Source organism: Botryllus schlosseri, chromosome 15 (genome assembly GCF_051294905.1).
Source record: "Botryllus schlosseri isolate E-star chromosome 15, Bs_hap1, whole genome shotgun sequence".
NCBI lineage: Eukaryota > Metazoa > Chordata > Ascidiacea > Stolidobranchia > Styelidae > Botryllus > Botryllus schlosseri.
In genome coordinates this window covers 11,662,011-11,678,253 of record NC_137250.1, presented here as the reverse complement: position 1 = coordinate 11,678,253, position 16,243 = coordinate 11,662,011, and the positions used below count along the sequence as shown (strand labels likewise).

General features: G+C 41.7%; 2 protein-coding genes across 3 annotated transcripts; one reads left to right on the top strand and one right to left on the bottom strand.

The window, feature by feature from the left end:
* Positions 1-464: 464 nt before the first annotated feature.
* Positions 465-6,797, bottom strand: LOC145456671 (uncharacterized). Its single transcript, XM_080334768.1, has 8 exons — positions 6,377-6,797; positions 6,193-6,321; positions 5,428-5,523; positions 5,059-5,121; positions 4,885-4,993; positions 4,384-4,588; positions 4,181-4,319; positions 465-2,633 (listed from the first exon to the last, which is right to left on the bottom strand). Exons 1-8 carry the CDS (start codon positions 6,498-6,500, stop codon positions 1,240-1,242), a joined length of 2,259 nt encoding a protein of 752 aa, XP_080190894.1. The 5' UTR covers positions 6,501-6,797; the 3' UTR covers positions 465-1,239.
* A 458-nt stretch (positions 6,798-7,255) lies between these two features.
* Positions 7,256-15,405, top strand: LOC145457354 (uncharacterized). Of its 2 annotated transcripts, XM_080335551.1 has the most exons (16): positions 7,259-8,374; positions 8,450-8,519; positions 8,580-8,741; positions 9,539-9,946; positions 10,013-10,097; positions 10,154-10,275; positions 10,846-10,945; positions 11,002-11,095; positions 11,333-11,410; positions 11,782-11,891; positions 12,405-12,546; positions 13,287-13,357; positions 13,418-13,546; positions 13,604-13,753; positions 14,851-14,977; positions 15,049-15,405. In XM_080335551.1, the coding sequence occupies exons 1-16, from the start codon at positions 8,042-8,044 to the stop codon at positions 15,145-15,147; spliced, it is 2,280 nt and encodes a 759-aa protein (XP_080191677.1). In that variant the 5' UTR covers positions 7,259-8,041; the 3' UTR covers positions 15,148-15,405. The 2 variants fall into 2 exon arrangements, with proteins under 2 accessions (XP_080191676.1, XP_080191677.1); XM_080335550.1 differs by having other exon boundaries at positions 7,256-8,374; positions 9,539-10,097.
* The last annotated feature ends 838 nt before the right edge of the window (positions 15,406-16,243 follow it).

Sequence of the window (16,243 nt, the reverse complement as noted above, 5' to 3'; positions counted from 1 at the left end):
AAAATGACCTTATTTTTAGTCAATTCACCAGCGATCAGAGTTAGATGAATAAATTCCCCGTATATTTGTCCTCATTTTGGATCCGTAAATATTGAGGGGGGGGGGCGAAAATTTGTGTCGAGCTTGATAAGGGGGCGATTATTCGAAAAAGGTTGGGAACCAGTGGCTAACATGTAATAAAACCCCCCATGTAGCCTCCTCTTTCAGGGAAGTGATCCCGATCAACCCATTGCCTCTCAGGGCTGGAGAGACCCCATTGCATTACCTACATTACACGTATACATCACAGTATATTTACGGTACGCCAACGTAACGTGTGTGGCGTATGCGCCTACCAGTTCACGCTCCGATGGCAAATTCGGCGCTGACATTTCTAAGTATTTTGATTGATCGCTATTGGCGATCACCCTATGCTGCCTGTAAACTCTCAGCTACCTGCAATTACTTCAAAGCACAACTAAACGTTGTCTTTCAAAGTACAACTGTTATTGGAACGAAAGCACAGTACTGTCGTGGCACCGAAGACCACTTGTGGTTATAAAGTCGAATAAACAAAACATATCGCTCACTTGCAAAGTAACCGTTATCTAATTGCATGTATAGCCGACGTTACACAGCAATACAACAACGTGCTACCACTTCACTCACTATAATGCTCATGCCCACGTAACTGAAGGACTATGAACTGATTGTCCTATCATAGTAGCCATAATCACATTCCGCTTGCCCACTGTGAGAACTAGGTAGGAAGGGTGATCCATTGGCGAATTACATGTAAGATGAAATGTATCGAATGACACTCGTCGCCTGTCTTGGACATATAGTGTGTCAGTATACGCTATCTAACATGCCAAAAATGCACAATAATAAATACGGGGTACTATAAGTTTGAAACATAAGCTTGACACATTCACAACCATGGCAATGATCCTAATCAGCATAAAGCAGTTTCGTCGCGAGATGATGGCAGCATATTGTCCAGATAGCGAATAAAAATGAGGTTTTGGGAGGAAAGTTGCGATATTCGATATCGCGAACAGAGGGGGCGATTGCAACATCATCTGTATCACCATTCCCCTTTCTCATAATAACAAGTGCCCTAACTCCACAACTCTTATACAATAGCGAGGGCATACCATATGCTGAGTATCGGCCCGGGTGCTTCGCGATGAGGTAACGGAAACACGGTAATCAACCTTAGAAGTATAACATTTCGATCAATAAATTACAGCTACTCATTTATCCTTGAAATGGGGCGCCGCTGAATAGCCTCCGTTGTGCATGAGCTTGATTTATCACAGGTTGAGAATGAATAGCCGCCTGTCGTTGACACTTGGCAGGATATTTCTTACAATAACAAGTGTGTTGCACACACTCCGTTGTCATCGGAGAAGGAACAGTCTCTTTACAAAATCCCGGGGTGTTGCGATACACACAAGAGGCTTTTCGACTCATTTTGCAAGTCTGTTCCTCGCAAGCTGACCACGGTCCCCACACAATCTCCCCGCAGTGCACTACACACTTCTGATTATCGAAAGCTTTGAAGTTTTTTGGGCAGTCCTTCAGGCATCTTCGCGAGCGCGTCTGATATCCAGTCCCGCACGAGACCGAGCACGCGGACCAAACGCTCCACACTGTAGCGGACTCACACTTTTGCTCGCCACAAGGGTGAGTCTGCATGGCGGGTCCAGAGCATTTGGTTTCCTTGCTACACAACCTCCTCCTAGCCCTTAAGCCTCCGCCGCAAGTAACGGAACAAGCTCCATATCCACCCCAGGATCCCCAGTGCGGACAGGCGAAGGTATTACAAGGTTTAAGTTCTTCCTGACCTGGACAACCAGTCTTATCTGTCACTTGGTTGTGAGATACGCAAGTCCTGACTCGGCGGTAGTGTCCCCCGCCGCATGATTTAGAGCATTTACTCCAGGCACTCCACGCGGAATAGTAATAAGTCAATTCGGAGTATAGTTGCTCCCTGCGGATGAGCTGAGAGGAGAAGTAGCAGAGTGGCTTGTCACAACAGCCTTCAAAACTTCCCCGAAGTACTGGGAAATTCGGTACTTCGGGTTTTTGGAATGCGCATCTACCCTGCTGGACGTGAGATGGGTATAGCGTTCTTTGATACTGAACCGGTTGAGGAAAAAACGAAAAACTGTGCGCCGGCATTTGATTCGATTGTATGTTCAAAGGAACGATGGGGGTTTCGTAGTCCGGCTCGTTGTAAAATTCCTGGTATTTCTCCAGCTCCTCCAGAAAGTTGTCGGCCCTGATTTCAAACGCCATAACGCCCTTCCAATACTGTTCGCTCCCTCTGGGCCCCAGTGCTCTGCTAACGTTCCAAAGGTGCCGCAAGTATAAGTTCTGAATGCTTTTGTCCACCGAGCAGCCTGACGACAAGCATTGATGGTAAGTCGTCAAGAACGCGTAAGGGTCGTTCAAATTCGTGAATTCCTGGCAAGGATACTTGCTGTGCAAGTCATTACCCGCCGTATTGGTGTCGTCGTGAGCTGACTCGGTTGAGTGGTGGTCGTTTGCAGTTAACCGTACTCCTTTGCTAGCGTCGAAGGGATATACGCACCCTCGCGTGGGGCGGAAGCAGCCGTCGATCAAGTAACATTCGAGAGGTCCAATTCCTGCCATATAACATTGAATACTATAGATTACATATACTAGAAATATCCATGACGGATGCGAGACAACACTATCATACGAGTAACAGGTGTTACACAATTTTCAAATATAGTATATTGAAGGTAGGCCTATAATGTCTTATCTTACCAATCACCATTTTAAGACTCAGCGTTCCCCTCTACATGCTTTTCACTAAACCAATTGTCGACAGTCAACCAACATATCAGATCTATTTTGCCTACTTCATTTTGAACGCCTGTATTTTCTATGTTAACTTCTGTTACCTTTTATTCAAGGTGCATGCCTCTTATCAGGCCTACATGTTTTCGAGCAAGGTGGGTGTTGATTGAAATACTACCCCATAGGCGCCGAGTTACGGGGTGGCGGCCACCCCATACAAAATGCTTAAACGCCAGCCGTCAGCGCTGTCAATTAGAGAGTCCGTGATATCGCGTAAATGACAAATATACTCGCACTAATAAAAGTTGAATACGCAGCTTCGTGGCGACGACGAACTAGTATTGAAAACGTCCAAATAAATTGTATGTAATACGTGATTATTAATCATACAATCGAAGCGATCTCGTTTATGACGTCGACTTCGACCACGCGCGCGCTGAGAAACACCACCTCCTCTCTCGACCAGACGAGCGAATTCACGTTCTACTTCTCTCAAATAAAATGTATTTCCGCGCATATTCGTTTACAAAATAATTCTTCAGTTAGTTTCGTGATAGTCTATTTAATTGGAGCGCGAAATAGGACAGTGTGTTTGTGTATACCTGCGAATTGAAAGTCATTCCTGCGCAGAGTGTGCATATTCATTACTCTAACAAGGCTTTGCTAAGTTTTATCGGAAAATGCAGCAATGTAGGCCTAGCTCAAACGTTGTTATTATTATGAGCAAACAATTGTCGCAACGTCAGACTCATAACCCCATTGTGCTGTTCGCAAGTTGAGGAATTACTGATTAGATGCGCGCTTTCTCGTTTGCTCTCATCTGTAGGCTACTAATTCCTGTCTGCTTTATACAGTACACTCGTATTCCCTTGATGTCACTTGTCAGTGTTTGATTTGTTATTAATACTGCGTGTAAATTCGTCAACACGATGAAACTTGTCCTATCCATGTATTATCAGCATTCACACACGTACTTAGCCGTAATAAATTGATGTTAACTTGGTAAATTTGAAACAATTTCAAACCCCTCCCTTTTTCATCCGGCCACCCCATGTAAAATAAAAGTCGGCGCCTATGTACTACCCAAGTCGTTTTGACGCCTTCCTGTGTTTTCATTTTATCGCAATATTGTAGTGCTTTGGATTTATGCAATTTTTAATTAACTTGAATGCATTGATGAATCAGACGACTTCCAGGGGTTACGCATTTCCTGATTATATAAAGTTATGACTAACGATTTTACGGGACAGCATTCTCGTTTACGTGCTCTTCACTAAACCAAGTGCCAACAGCTGGTGTGATTCCATTTGGATTGGCGAGCAAATATAGGGAAGGGAAGATTATATAGACTTCATCAAAATTTAGATACCTTTCCATCCAGCTTGTTTTGCCTTTAAACCAAAGAACTCTACAGCGGTTGCCATGTAACACCCCGCGGTGTCGCCAAAGATCTTCTCTTTCAAGGCTTCAATCAGACACATCGTCAGCATCGGGTTCCATCCGCCGAACTGGGAAAATTAAACACGTTTCTATAACACCCAATGAATTTCAAAATCCATGTATTGCTGTTACCGTTTCCGAATACTGCTGTGCGTGCTTCTGGAAGATATGATTCCGGACGGCGTAGTGACAAACCGGAACTCCGGGTAAGATTCTATCGCCGAAATGACGACGGTAAACGCTCAGTTCCTCATCGTAGCAGCAGCCCGGGTACGAGCCGCAAGATATTGCATTTTTATCTACTTCTCGCTGGGAATGAGCTGAGAGACATGGTACTCTGTGTGTGAGATGAATGAAAATTAGGAATATACCATGACTCTGTACGCCGTATAGCAAATCCCGCACACACATATTCAAAAAATCACATTAGAGCAAAGCGGTATTAACTGAGTGTTCGATTTCAGAAACGGTGAAGGCATACAGGGACTTCTAGAAGTTCTACAAATCCCTAGGTAACGTTAGCATTATGTCCGTTATACATTTTATATTATTTGTTCCATACGGTACGGCCTGTAGAGAATATATACTTCGGCACAAAATACGACTTCACATCGCATTTCGGTGATTACGCACCTAAGGCAATATGGTACATTGACGACACATTCAAGGTTATTCGATGAATATGATTCCTGTCGACAGTTATACGGAAACCGGTCAGTATTGCATGTAATCGGACTGGAATCTGAACGGAAATAGTTACAGATCAGCTGTAGGACCACAACCTAAAAATATAAATATATGTATTACCTCCGAATTGATTAACATACAATCTATCGAAAGCATCCCGCGGCGGACCGAACTGTCTCTTGTCTGCGAGATGTAAAAAGACATTCGAATAATGGGTATCATAGAATTGATGAGCTTAATATGAGGGTACATAAAGAAAATGCTATGTCACTGAAATTCCCCGGAATTATTGACAGCTGATAACGTTACTAATTATATGTTGGCCTTTCTTCATACTCAAGGAAACATTACCATGATATGGCTGTAACAACACCAGTTAAATCTTGATCATTATACAGGCGTATGGACTGGATTTATGGTTTATTGTACAATGTATAATCAACAGGACCTAATCGATATTTTGATATTAGTATGCTAATTTCCCATTACCAGAGACTGGATCTTCCATGTCGTCGGGAAGAAGATCGTCGAATTCGTCTGTGTTATCTATATCGTCCGGGATGATTTCCCGCGTAACTGGGGTCGCTGAAATGGTACAGTGAATTGTTTCATCATATTTTCAAAACTAATTTAAAAGCGTTGCAGACGCGAGCTTGAACTGTATGGTGTGATTTCGAAACTAACAAGATGTTTTTTGTTCGGAGTAAATGTCAGAACGCAGTACTGCAAGCATTCTAGCGGTTACACGTCGTGTATGCTATGCGACACCCCGGCGACAACAATTGCAGGATACCGCTGTAATATCTTCAAAATATAGCTAGTAATAAAACGCCGATATCACTGTTCGCCGAGAATTTAATCTTGTAAGCGTTGTAAGTTTCAAAATTATACATGTACCATAACACAGAACTCTTTGAGTAATCAAGTACTGAATTATCCGTGAAATACAATCCGCTCCTTTGTTCCTTTTATGTATGTCTCGACTTTACACTCACGCTTGACATTTGGTGGTTGAAGCGGTTACGGTGCTGCACCAATAATTGCGAGTGCGACCGATGTAGGCTTATACTGGTTGCTAAATTGTCTCCATTTGTAACGCTTATCTTTTCTTAAGTGCGTCTCGACACTGTAAGCGCAGATTGAGTATAGACTCTACTACAAGGAGCACTGTTCCCCAATGCAGATAATTTTCCTAGATCACGTAAATATGACCTAACAACAATGCACCATTATGCTATATCAAATATTACTTACTTGAATCTGATAATCGGATGCATTGTCCGTCTCTAAAACAACAGTCTGAGAATGCGTCACATTCAAGTTTGGTGGTGGCGTTTACTGGACTTCCATCACCGCAAGTATCTATGCATTCCGGACCGCTATCTGCCAAAAAGTACATCATTCGCGTGTGTCTGATTGTATCTCATGATGGATATACCTAGGCATTTCCCCAGGAACGAAAGCAAAGATTTCTGCACACACGATTCGACATTGCACGACGCCTCTTTGGCAATAAGTAGAATCAAAACACAAAAACATCTTCCAGTGATGGAGGCTCTCATCTTACTTAGTTCACCAGTAGTTTATTATCAACCTAATGCTGTCAATAAAATACCATCTTATGAAATCAACTATTTTAGGTAGTGAATTCAACTAGCATACGAATATTCCCTGTAGTCTTTGAAGCATTTTCCGCCATTTCGCACTGAGAAGTCGTAAGCAAAACGATCGAATTGTTATATATACTCCGAAATCCTAACTGAGATTGGGCGTCATTACCATAATTTCGGAGTCAATTAATATCATTGTCGCGTTCGACTTCCTACGTCATTATGTGTCGCTAATTGAATGAAAATTCCGACCAATCAAGTCCATCCGTCAAATAAGCAAATAGTAGGCTTACCATATTTTGGAAATCTAAAAAGAGGACACTTTTTCATAAATTTCCAACTTTCAAAATCGGAGTAGAATTCTCAAAAACCGGTTAATTTTTCCCACTTTGTGACTGGTTAACTAAAAAAAAAAAAAAAAAAAAAAGGTCATCTTTTCGCTCAGAGCTAAAATCACCGTTTTTCACACGTCTGTGCTAATATATATGTGGCATATCACTCGCAATTTGCTCTAAATCTACTCTAAATCCTAAAAAAGAGGACAAAATCTCAAAAAAGAGGACAAAAGGGCGTCCTCCGAGGACACTTTCAAAAAAGTCAAAAAAGAGGACAAATCCTCTTAAAAGAGGACGTATGGTAAGCCTAGCATATAGTGTTTTCTAGCAATTGATAAGTGTGGCGATGACAAATGTGAAAAATCAAAGGAGCGTACTTAAGGGTGTCGACGGACTGTTACGCGACTGCACGTGACCTTTGGAACTCTGCGCGGGTGTGAATTAGTTAGCTGATCTTGATTGCTATTGAAATACAAACTGATATTGCGTGCCTCCGCTGTGCACTGAATCAATTAGGTAACATATCAAATCCCGTTCATTACGATATAGGCACGAGTCGTGCGAAATATTTCTCACTCTATAATTGAGACGGAGCAGGGCGCTGTCCGTTCAGTAATACTGTTACGTCTCAGTTAAGTTATTACTGTAAATAAACTACATACAAATTACCCGGAAAGGAAGCAGATTTTTTGTGCAGACGTTAGAACGTGTAATGGGGTTTGAATATTTGTATTATTTGCCAGGTATTGGTCCGTAGCACTTGAAGACCGTCTTATATTTACGATATAATTTCCTATTGAAAGAAGAGCCGGCAAATGTTATATTTCGTATATTTACGCAGTATTTTATTGATGGTAATTATATCATTTTCGGGGATTGGGAATCCGAAAATGTAGTGTGCGATTGGCTAACCAATTCACGAATTAACAACAATATTATTATGAATCTGTGTTCCATCTGTGTTCCAAATGTACAGCGAGGATCGCGCGAGATAACAAGACCCGGCCGTATTGCACCATCCCTATGAATATTATGGCCTCTGTAGTCAGTAGATGTTACTTCAATTACTGCGTCTACTCGTTTATTTCTAGTGTTACATTTAGCTGCATGCGGACCCTTGAATCGTTCCCGAGGTTGGCCGTCGCAATATAGAAAATCATGATTAACGCACAAGACGCCGTAACTTTATCGGAGATCTCAAACGAGCTGAAACAAATGAAGAACTACATCAGGTCTGTGGAAAGGGATGTGAAGATGCAATCGAACTCTTTAGCAATTATACAACGAATGCTTCAAGATTTCGGTGAAGCTTTGAGTCCGTTGTTGAAATCCAAAGCGAATTCACCCGAAACACACAAACCCGAAAGTGCAGTGAAGTCGCAAAATGACGCAAAGGTGAAAGAGAACCAAAAACAAGAACACGTCCAGGTTAATATTTCATCCGCGAAATCCTTCCACGCCGTTTCCGTACTGCTTCAAGCGGACGATGACGTAAGTCGCCAACCACCTATCTGTGATGCATCGTATTTTGAATGATCAAGTATATTGTAAACTGTATGCATTCAGACGAAAACGGAAAAGAGTGGGCCCACCCTTCCCTCGTCGAAAAGCACTCCAAGTTTTCATAGTCTTACGAGTATACAGCTTTGTTTTACGTCACATGATGTTGTCATTTTGTAACTCACATTTTGTTCAGCCCCGTCGAGTAACGCAAGGCGGCATAGCTTCATAGATGCTCCGGATCGAAGCTCAAAGAGGGATAAGATCCGCGCAAGAAGCAAAAGTACCGTTAGCGAATGGTCTGCAAGCAAACAAGAATGTGGCGGTATCGCATCAGAGAGAGGATCAACTTCGTCAAGTAAAGTAGCGTTTCTCAACCATTTCGGCCTATATTGGCAGCATCTGAAATTAAATACAGTAGTTCGCATCCCCGTGGAACTTCGGGTAACAAGTGTGCAGGACTTGGGAACCTGATGAATAAAAACAACGGTTCGTTACCATGGTTATGAAGTTGAACTTCTGAGATAAGGAATTACGTTAAAGTATAGCATGTTATCAAAAACATCTTGTGAATTGCAACAAACGTATACGTTTATAGGCCGACTGGTTGACAACTTTGGTAATCTTGTACAGACATGGACAGAGCTTCCCAATGCTACTCCTAACGAACCATAATTCTTCACAATTCAATCCTGATTTTTAATTCGGGTATTAACGGGGCCAAAATATAAGATTTATCAACCCCAACCATACATATATGTCCATTACATTGAAACGTACATAATAAACGGATAAATAGAATGAGGGAGTTAATGAGACTCAAGTTTCGTCATCTATAGGTTTTCGATCAAGTTACTGTCACCTCGAATCTCACTGATGTTGCGATTTTAAAAAACCATGTATTTACAGAGAGTTTGGAATTAACAATTTTATGTTACTTGAGGGCATTTAGTTTCGTGTTCACAGAGAACCTTTTACGAAATTTCGCGCTCACGCGAACTAGAACATTTTAAAGGTTCGTACCATTCACGCGTGGAAGTTTCTCAATCTAAATTCTAAACTCACAAAATCACAAGCGGTAGAAAATATCAATGTATCGATTTGGCGGACAAACACTTGATTTTTCCTCGCAAAACGCAGCCAATTTTACCGCAGTGTCACGAAATCTCCAAATTAAGTGCTCATCCGACGCAAGTTCATCGCGAAGTCCCGAAACGGCAATCGCGCGGCATAAACACGACTCCACAAAAGATCGCCTGGGCATCATCACACCGAGCGATAAGGACAATAAAGCCTGTCAAGCCGATTCTGAATCATCAAATTGCAACAAGAATCGCGCCATGTCGAACATCGCCGACAACAGCACCACACGCTCAACACTAATCGACGCAGGCGCCGCTGTCAGTTGCGGCGACATTACAAGCCCGAAAGGGAATGATATAGCTATGAAGAACGTTAATGTAAAAATAATGGCTAAAGCCGGTAGCAGGAGTGAGGTACCGTTCGAAAATCATCCTAATCTACATCGAAACAACTCGACAGAAGCAGGCGACGACGAATCAGGTAATGTAATAAGTGAAATTCCTATAAACTTTGTAACAGTTCGCACGACTTTAATGAAACGCAAAGGTCAACACAAGGGCTTATCCCAAAACAGAGTCTACAGTTGCACAGACATCACTTCCTCATCACACCCAACGGTGTCCGACGAAGAGTAAGTCATATTATTGATGTCGCGACATTGTGTGTGATATCGACTCTAATCGTCAGAGACCATGGAATCAAAAGGCAATTGTCGAATTCAAGCTCCACGAGCGCCGACAGCGCTCCGCCTGGCATTCAAATCAAATTCAGGTCTTCCGAAGAGGAGGAAGATGTAAACGCGGAAATTAGTGAGTCCATGTTATGCCAGCATAAGTATAATTGTATCTATACAAATAATCATAGCAACTATTTTCGAAATGGCCTACCACTATTTTGATTGTTCACCTGTGCTAATCTGTATTGAATTCTGGTAGTTGTGAAAAGAAACATATATTGCTATGTATCAAACAACAAATCATCCGGACCCTGTCAGAACAACTAGCCTAATCTAATATTGGTTATGTTATCTCAGCAAGAGGTAATAGTGTATCACATAGGACACCGAAACGTTCGGTTCATTGATTGAAAAAGTTGGATTTGGATTTGGAATGCGAAGTCAGAGATGTCATATCGACTCTCATCAGGTTAGGAATTAGTGACTCACGACCTCGCGCATTGTACACCGCCCCAAAACGTATCAAATCGTATTTTCCTTCAAGCGAATTTCGAGTAGTATATAACAAGAACTTTTCAGTTGATAAGATAACGTCTCGCTAATATCAAGTATTAATGGTTTATTTAGGCATAATCATATACTATCCAACGTGATACACAAAAAGTAACAGTTCTATTTACCGGTCCGTACACTTTCCATGTAGAAATCGCACCAATGCCTCACCCAGCGTTTACGCATCGCGCCGTGCAAATCAAAACGACCAACTCAAAGTATTTTTATGACTTGAAAGAACACATCGGCGGGTTTGTTGAAATTCGATTATTTTGTGAAACTTTTGAAATCAATCATTGCGTATCAGGGGACGATTCGGGAGAGTCTATCGTTGTGTGGAAAAGAAGACCGGGCTTGTATTAGCGGCCAAGTGTTTCAAATGTAAAAGACCACACGAAACGGTTTGATCATTTGACCGATTTCAGCGTTTCATTTGCAGCTATTCATTATTCGTGAAGATACGCGTTAGATATTATTGATCTTGATCATTAGATTCACTATGTTATAGGTATACGGTTAGCCAGTTACTCATACTCATATATAAATATATATATTTATCTTTTATTCAATAGGATGATAAGATTTCAATCAGGTTCAATATGGTCGTATAACTTTGTTTATGGAGCATGCATTTTCAGAGTGGCTTCCGCGCAAGATCACTAAACCAACCGATATCGGTTTCTGTAAAACGCACGGATCAAGAGCCCGTCGATAAGGTAACGGGTACAGCTGAGTTCGTAGGTAACTGCTCTCAGAGGAAGATAATAATTCGTACAGTACGTACGAGATCAGTCCACTATCTCATGCAAACGAAGTGTCGACAACTGCGGGATGTCGATTGCACAGAAGCATTTGCTCGAGGCGCCATTCGATCTCCATCCACTTCATTGTCGTCACGTTAGCCTTACTTATGCAAAGACACATAAAACTGATATTGATGCGGAAATACTAATTTAAGAGATAAGGCAGCAATTCCGTCAATGATTAGACTAGAAGGCATCGATAAGTCAAGACTTATCGAATAAACGACTGAGATCCGCTTTGTACACAGGTGTCACGAAAACGATATTCCATTGCATTTTCACAGGACGACGTCAGGAATGAGATTGCAATCATGAACAGTATCGACCACGAAAATATCGTAAAGCTATACGACGCGTTTGAACACGATAATGCAATGACGTTGATAATCGAATAGTACGTAATTGATTATCTTCCTACCTGTTTAGATTGTGCTCATTGACAACCGTGAAATTTTTAATGCGCTTCTATTATTTCAAACTGCGCTAAATTTGTACTGTACACTGATATATGCTTGACTTCATGACAGAGACCTATTTCAGCCGAAAATGATTGAATGCATTGTGCGAGTTCATTCTTTCGAGGTGTGACATCTCTAAATGACGGTCCCTTTTTGGGTTGTTGTTGTTGTTTGTTTGTTTGTTTGTTTGCGGTATTCATGGTGTTTGTCAACTACTATGGTCATTTACACTAGACCAATTTTCTGGAGTCGACCTCATTGGTGTTGCAGCTGTGGATTATGCCACCACGCTATCTTGCCACCCCCTCTTTTGGGTTGTGATTATGACATTTTTTACCATCAAATTCCTTTTGAGCCATGTCTGAATATGCTTTCCAAGTAATGATATTGCACGCTGGGTGATGAAGGTATTTAAGATTTTGATGGCTTTTCAATATGTATTTCTGCAGTATGGACGGAGGCGAGATGTTTGAACGTGTTTTAGCCGACCGATCACAACTCACAGAGTGCGATGCCATACTCTACACCAGACAAATATGCAACGCGGTCCAGTATCTTCACAAGAACCTAATACTTCATCTTGATTTGAAGGTAAAGGCTGACATGGTGTGTTAACGTCAGCTTCAGTTCACGAATTGGAATATAGAAATGGCGTATATTGCTGATGCGTCGTGATATCAATGTTACAGTCCTCAAAACGTTGATAAATTACGATAATATTGTATAGATGAATATCTGTATAGTTTCTCGTGCATTACCATTGAACGCCGTATTCAATTGAATAGTCAACGGCCCAGTATTGTCAATCAAATTTCATTGGTAATGCGATACATTGCAACTTTGAATGTCGCCTTGTAATATCGCCTTAAGTTTTTATACTGAACACGTCGAGCTATAACTATTGTATACTTTTGGTCGACCCCGAAGAACTGTACTTCTCGTGTCTAGAGTGATTCGCGTGGTACCTAAGTAATCAGTACTAATACCAATACGAGCAATTACAATTATTTTAAAGAGTCCCATTTATGCGATCACGCCGCATTTCTGAATGTGTAGTTTTGCTAGTCTTTTCGTACCGCACAATCCGTGAAAAATAACAAAACCGCCTATGCTGTGTTGGTATATTATTACAAAATTTAGCGTCATTGGCCTCCACCATTCTTCCTGTAATTAGGTTACCGTGTGTGTTCTTTCAGTTTACCTGACGGCGCGATAATTCGCGCTGATAGCACTATAATTTCGCCTTTCAATCGCAAGATTTAGTGCCCCTGCGTCTGCGATTACCGGATGCCGTCGCTATTGACGTCAAGTAATCAATCTGGTATTTACAGCCTGAGAATATACTTTGCTTGGACAGAAAATCGCATCACCTGAAGATAATCGATTTTGGATTGGCGAGAAAGTACGTCGTATTCGCGAAATCATATTGACATTAATAGTGCTGATTGTAATTATTGTCAAGGCACAACCCTCGACAAAAACTTCTCATTCGTTGGGGTACTCCTGAATTCATGGCGCCTGAGGTACTGAATTACGAGCACGTCAGCATCGCGTCCGACATGTGGAGTATCGGAGTTATAACCCATATACTGTAAGTTCTGTTTCAAGCGTCGTCGTAAACAATAACTTTTGAGGCCCTGCTATCTAGAATGAGCGGCATATCTCCATTTCTGGGCAACGACGACAAAGAGACGATTGAGAACATTGTCGATGGCGAATGGGAATTCGATGAGCATTTCGATCAAGTGTCGGAAGACGCGAAGAATTTTATTTCAAGACTACTTGTAGTCGATAAAAGGTTATGGTTTATGCTTGATAAATCTAAAGTAAAATCTTCGCTCAAGATGTGCAATATTAGGCTGAAATAGGTATAAATTAGTGAATGACAGATGGTCGCTACAGTTCAATCCATGCATTTTCCTGATCCGTGTTATATGCAGTTACTGATGACCAGGGTTGCTATCGACATATAGATGAAAAAATAAGTACAGCCGAGCAAACCCCGAAATTAGTAAACTAAAGGCGAAAATAAGGTCAACAGTCTAGTCTTCTAGTCCTTTTTGGTAATTTGAAGATTAAATAAGCGGTCACCACGGCCTCGTTGGCGAAAATAAGGACGAACCTGACGCAATTAGGTACAAAACAAGGACACAAGTCAAAAATAAGGACAACTAGACGATGTATGGAAAACCTGCTGATAGCAGAGAATAAGCTCTACACAAGGTTGTGGCACATCAAGGCAGTATCATTTGCGAAAGTGACGATAGTTTTCATAAAAAATGCATCACCAATACGAATTTCGGCTGTGGCATTCATTGTGTTTGTCGACTGCTATGGACGGTTATTTACACAACACCAATTTTCTTCCTGTCCATTCCGTAGTACGGCCCACTTCTATGCTTTTATAAGACACCGCTGACATGGACGAGAGAACGTAGAGGATCCTAGATAAACCCCCATCACTTTGGTAGGAATTCTGCAGTCGAACTCTGTCGGACTCGAACCCGCAACCCATTCGTGTTGCAGCTGTGGATTACACCACTACGCTATCTCGCCACCCAACTTCGGCTGTACTGTTCCTTCATTAGAAGATCATCATATAGTCATCTATCCAGTAGTCGGATTCAGCCGGTTCGCATCGGTTCTACAAGAACCGTCTCCCGAAATTTTTTAATATCAGCTAACCGGTTAGCATTTCTGGTTGTTGTCAATCAGAATCTACTGAAAAATTTGACTTTTGTGATAGAACTGGATAAAAATAAAACACAATTTTGAATATCACCAGATTCACCGCTGCCTATAGGTACTGCCTCCGGTATACCATAATTCACAATCGCGTTGAGTGTTGTTGTTTGTTTTCGAATATGACTTCTAACATGGAGCGGCGCCTTTCAGAGGAAGAATGAGCGCATCGCAATGCCTACGTCATGATTGGTTAGCAAAGCCACTGACAACGCAGCGAGCACGATGTCTGGAAAGCAAGAAACAGCTCAAGAAATTCATGGCGAGAACTCATTGGAAGGTATAGCTATAATCCTTTCTCGCGATTTGATTTTACAGTGTGAATATGAACTCATTTGTTTTCTTACGCAGGCTGGCATGGCGGCTGTGGCGGCTGTGAATTGGTTGTTCCGAAAATCATCACCTTACCCTGTTAATACTGCCACGTCCAGCGACGGAACTTCGGTGTAGTTAACAGTAATTTTCTGAAACATTTCCTTCCATGGAGAAGTCGATTTCATCTACTGCACAATTTCTTTCCTTTAGAAAGACATTTTCTAATGATTACTTTTTCTTTACAATATTTTGTCGTTGCTATACTGTGTCAAGGCGTGTATTTCTGGTTCGGTTTGAATCAAGCGCACTGTTTCATTGTTACGTTGCTTTACGTGTATCATATTGCTTTAGGCCTGTGATGTTTAGGACGAAATATAAAACTTTGATAACTGATTCTAACAAATAACTATAGTCAGCCGGATGTGAAGATCATACCGTAAGGCAGTCACGTCATCAAAGATGTCAAAGATTTCGACAGCGGAATTCTTGTGACCCGTTATGGGTTGGAGATCTATTTGAGGATAACGAAACCGGCAACGATTGTGAAAAGGACGCGACTAGGAATAAGAATTTTTCAGAATTCGCAGTTTCAGAAGATTAATCTAAACCTCCAATATACACAACACGAGGTGCAGCGGTAGGCTACCATAAAGGCAGTGAGCGACAACTTGTAAGATTGATTACGCACACAGTGCCAAACCTTGCGGTCGAAAAACTATGAACTCGAAAAGCGTTCACAGTGGATGGATGGACGTCTTAACAAAATAAAGTATTTAACAATAGAATTCCCGCTGCCAGTGAACCACAAAGGCATTTCCTCTGTTTGTTTGTTTGTACGTGGTATTCATGGTGTTTGCCGACTACTATGGCAACTACTATGATAGCACAGAATAGGCTCTACAGAAAGTTGTGGCACGTCAAGTCAATTTTGCATAAAGAATGCATCACTAATACGAATATCGGCTGTTGCTGTTGTTTGTGGTAGGCTATTCATGGTGTTTGTCGACTACTATGGTCATTTGCACCAGGCCAATTTTCTTGATTCTTATTCCGTAGCTGCCGATTTGTAGCACGGCCAGCTTCTAGGCTTTTACAAGACGCAGTTTACACGGATGATATATGGCGAGGAGGAGCCTAGATAAACCTCCAACACTTGGTAGGAATTATGGAGTCGACCTCCGTCGGACTCCAATCTGCAACCCACTGACGCTAACTCGCTACACGCATTTCC

Coding starts and splice junctions, on each gene's coding strand:
- LOC145456671 (XM_080334768.1), bottom strand. CDS start 6,500: ATGAGAGCCTCCATCACTGGAAGATGTTTTTGTGTTTTGATTCTACTT. Junction 5,122..5,427: donor CATGGAAGATCCAGTCTCTG/GTAATGGGAAAT, acceptor TACATCTCGCAG/ACAAGAGACAGTTCGGTCCG. Junction 4,994..5,058: donor GTATGTTAATCAATTCGGAG/GTAATACATATA, acceptor ATTTCCGTTCAG/ATTCCAGTCCGATTACATGC.
- LOC145457354 (XM_080335550.1), top strand. CDS start 8,042: ATGATTAACGCACAAGACGCCGTAACTTTATCGGAGATCTCAAACGAG. Junction 8,520..8,579: donor AAGTTTTCATAGTCTTACGA/GTATACAGCTTT, acceptor CATTTTGTTCAG/CCCCGTCGAGTAACGCAAGG. Junction 8,742..9,538: donor GAGAGGATCAACTTCGTCAA/GTAAAGTAGCGT, acceptor ATTTTACCGCAG/TGTCACGAAATCTCCAAATT.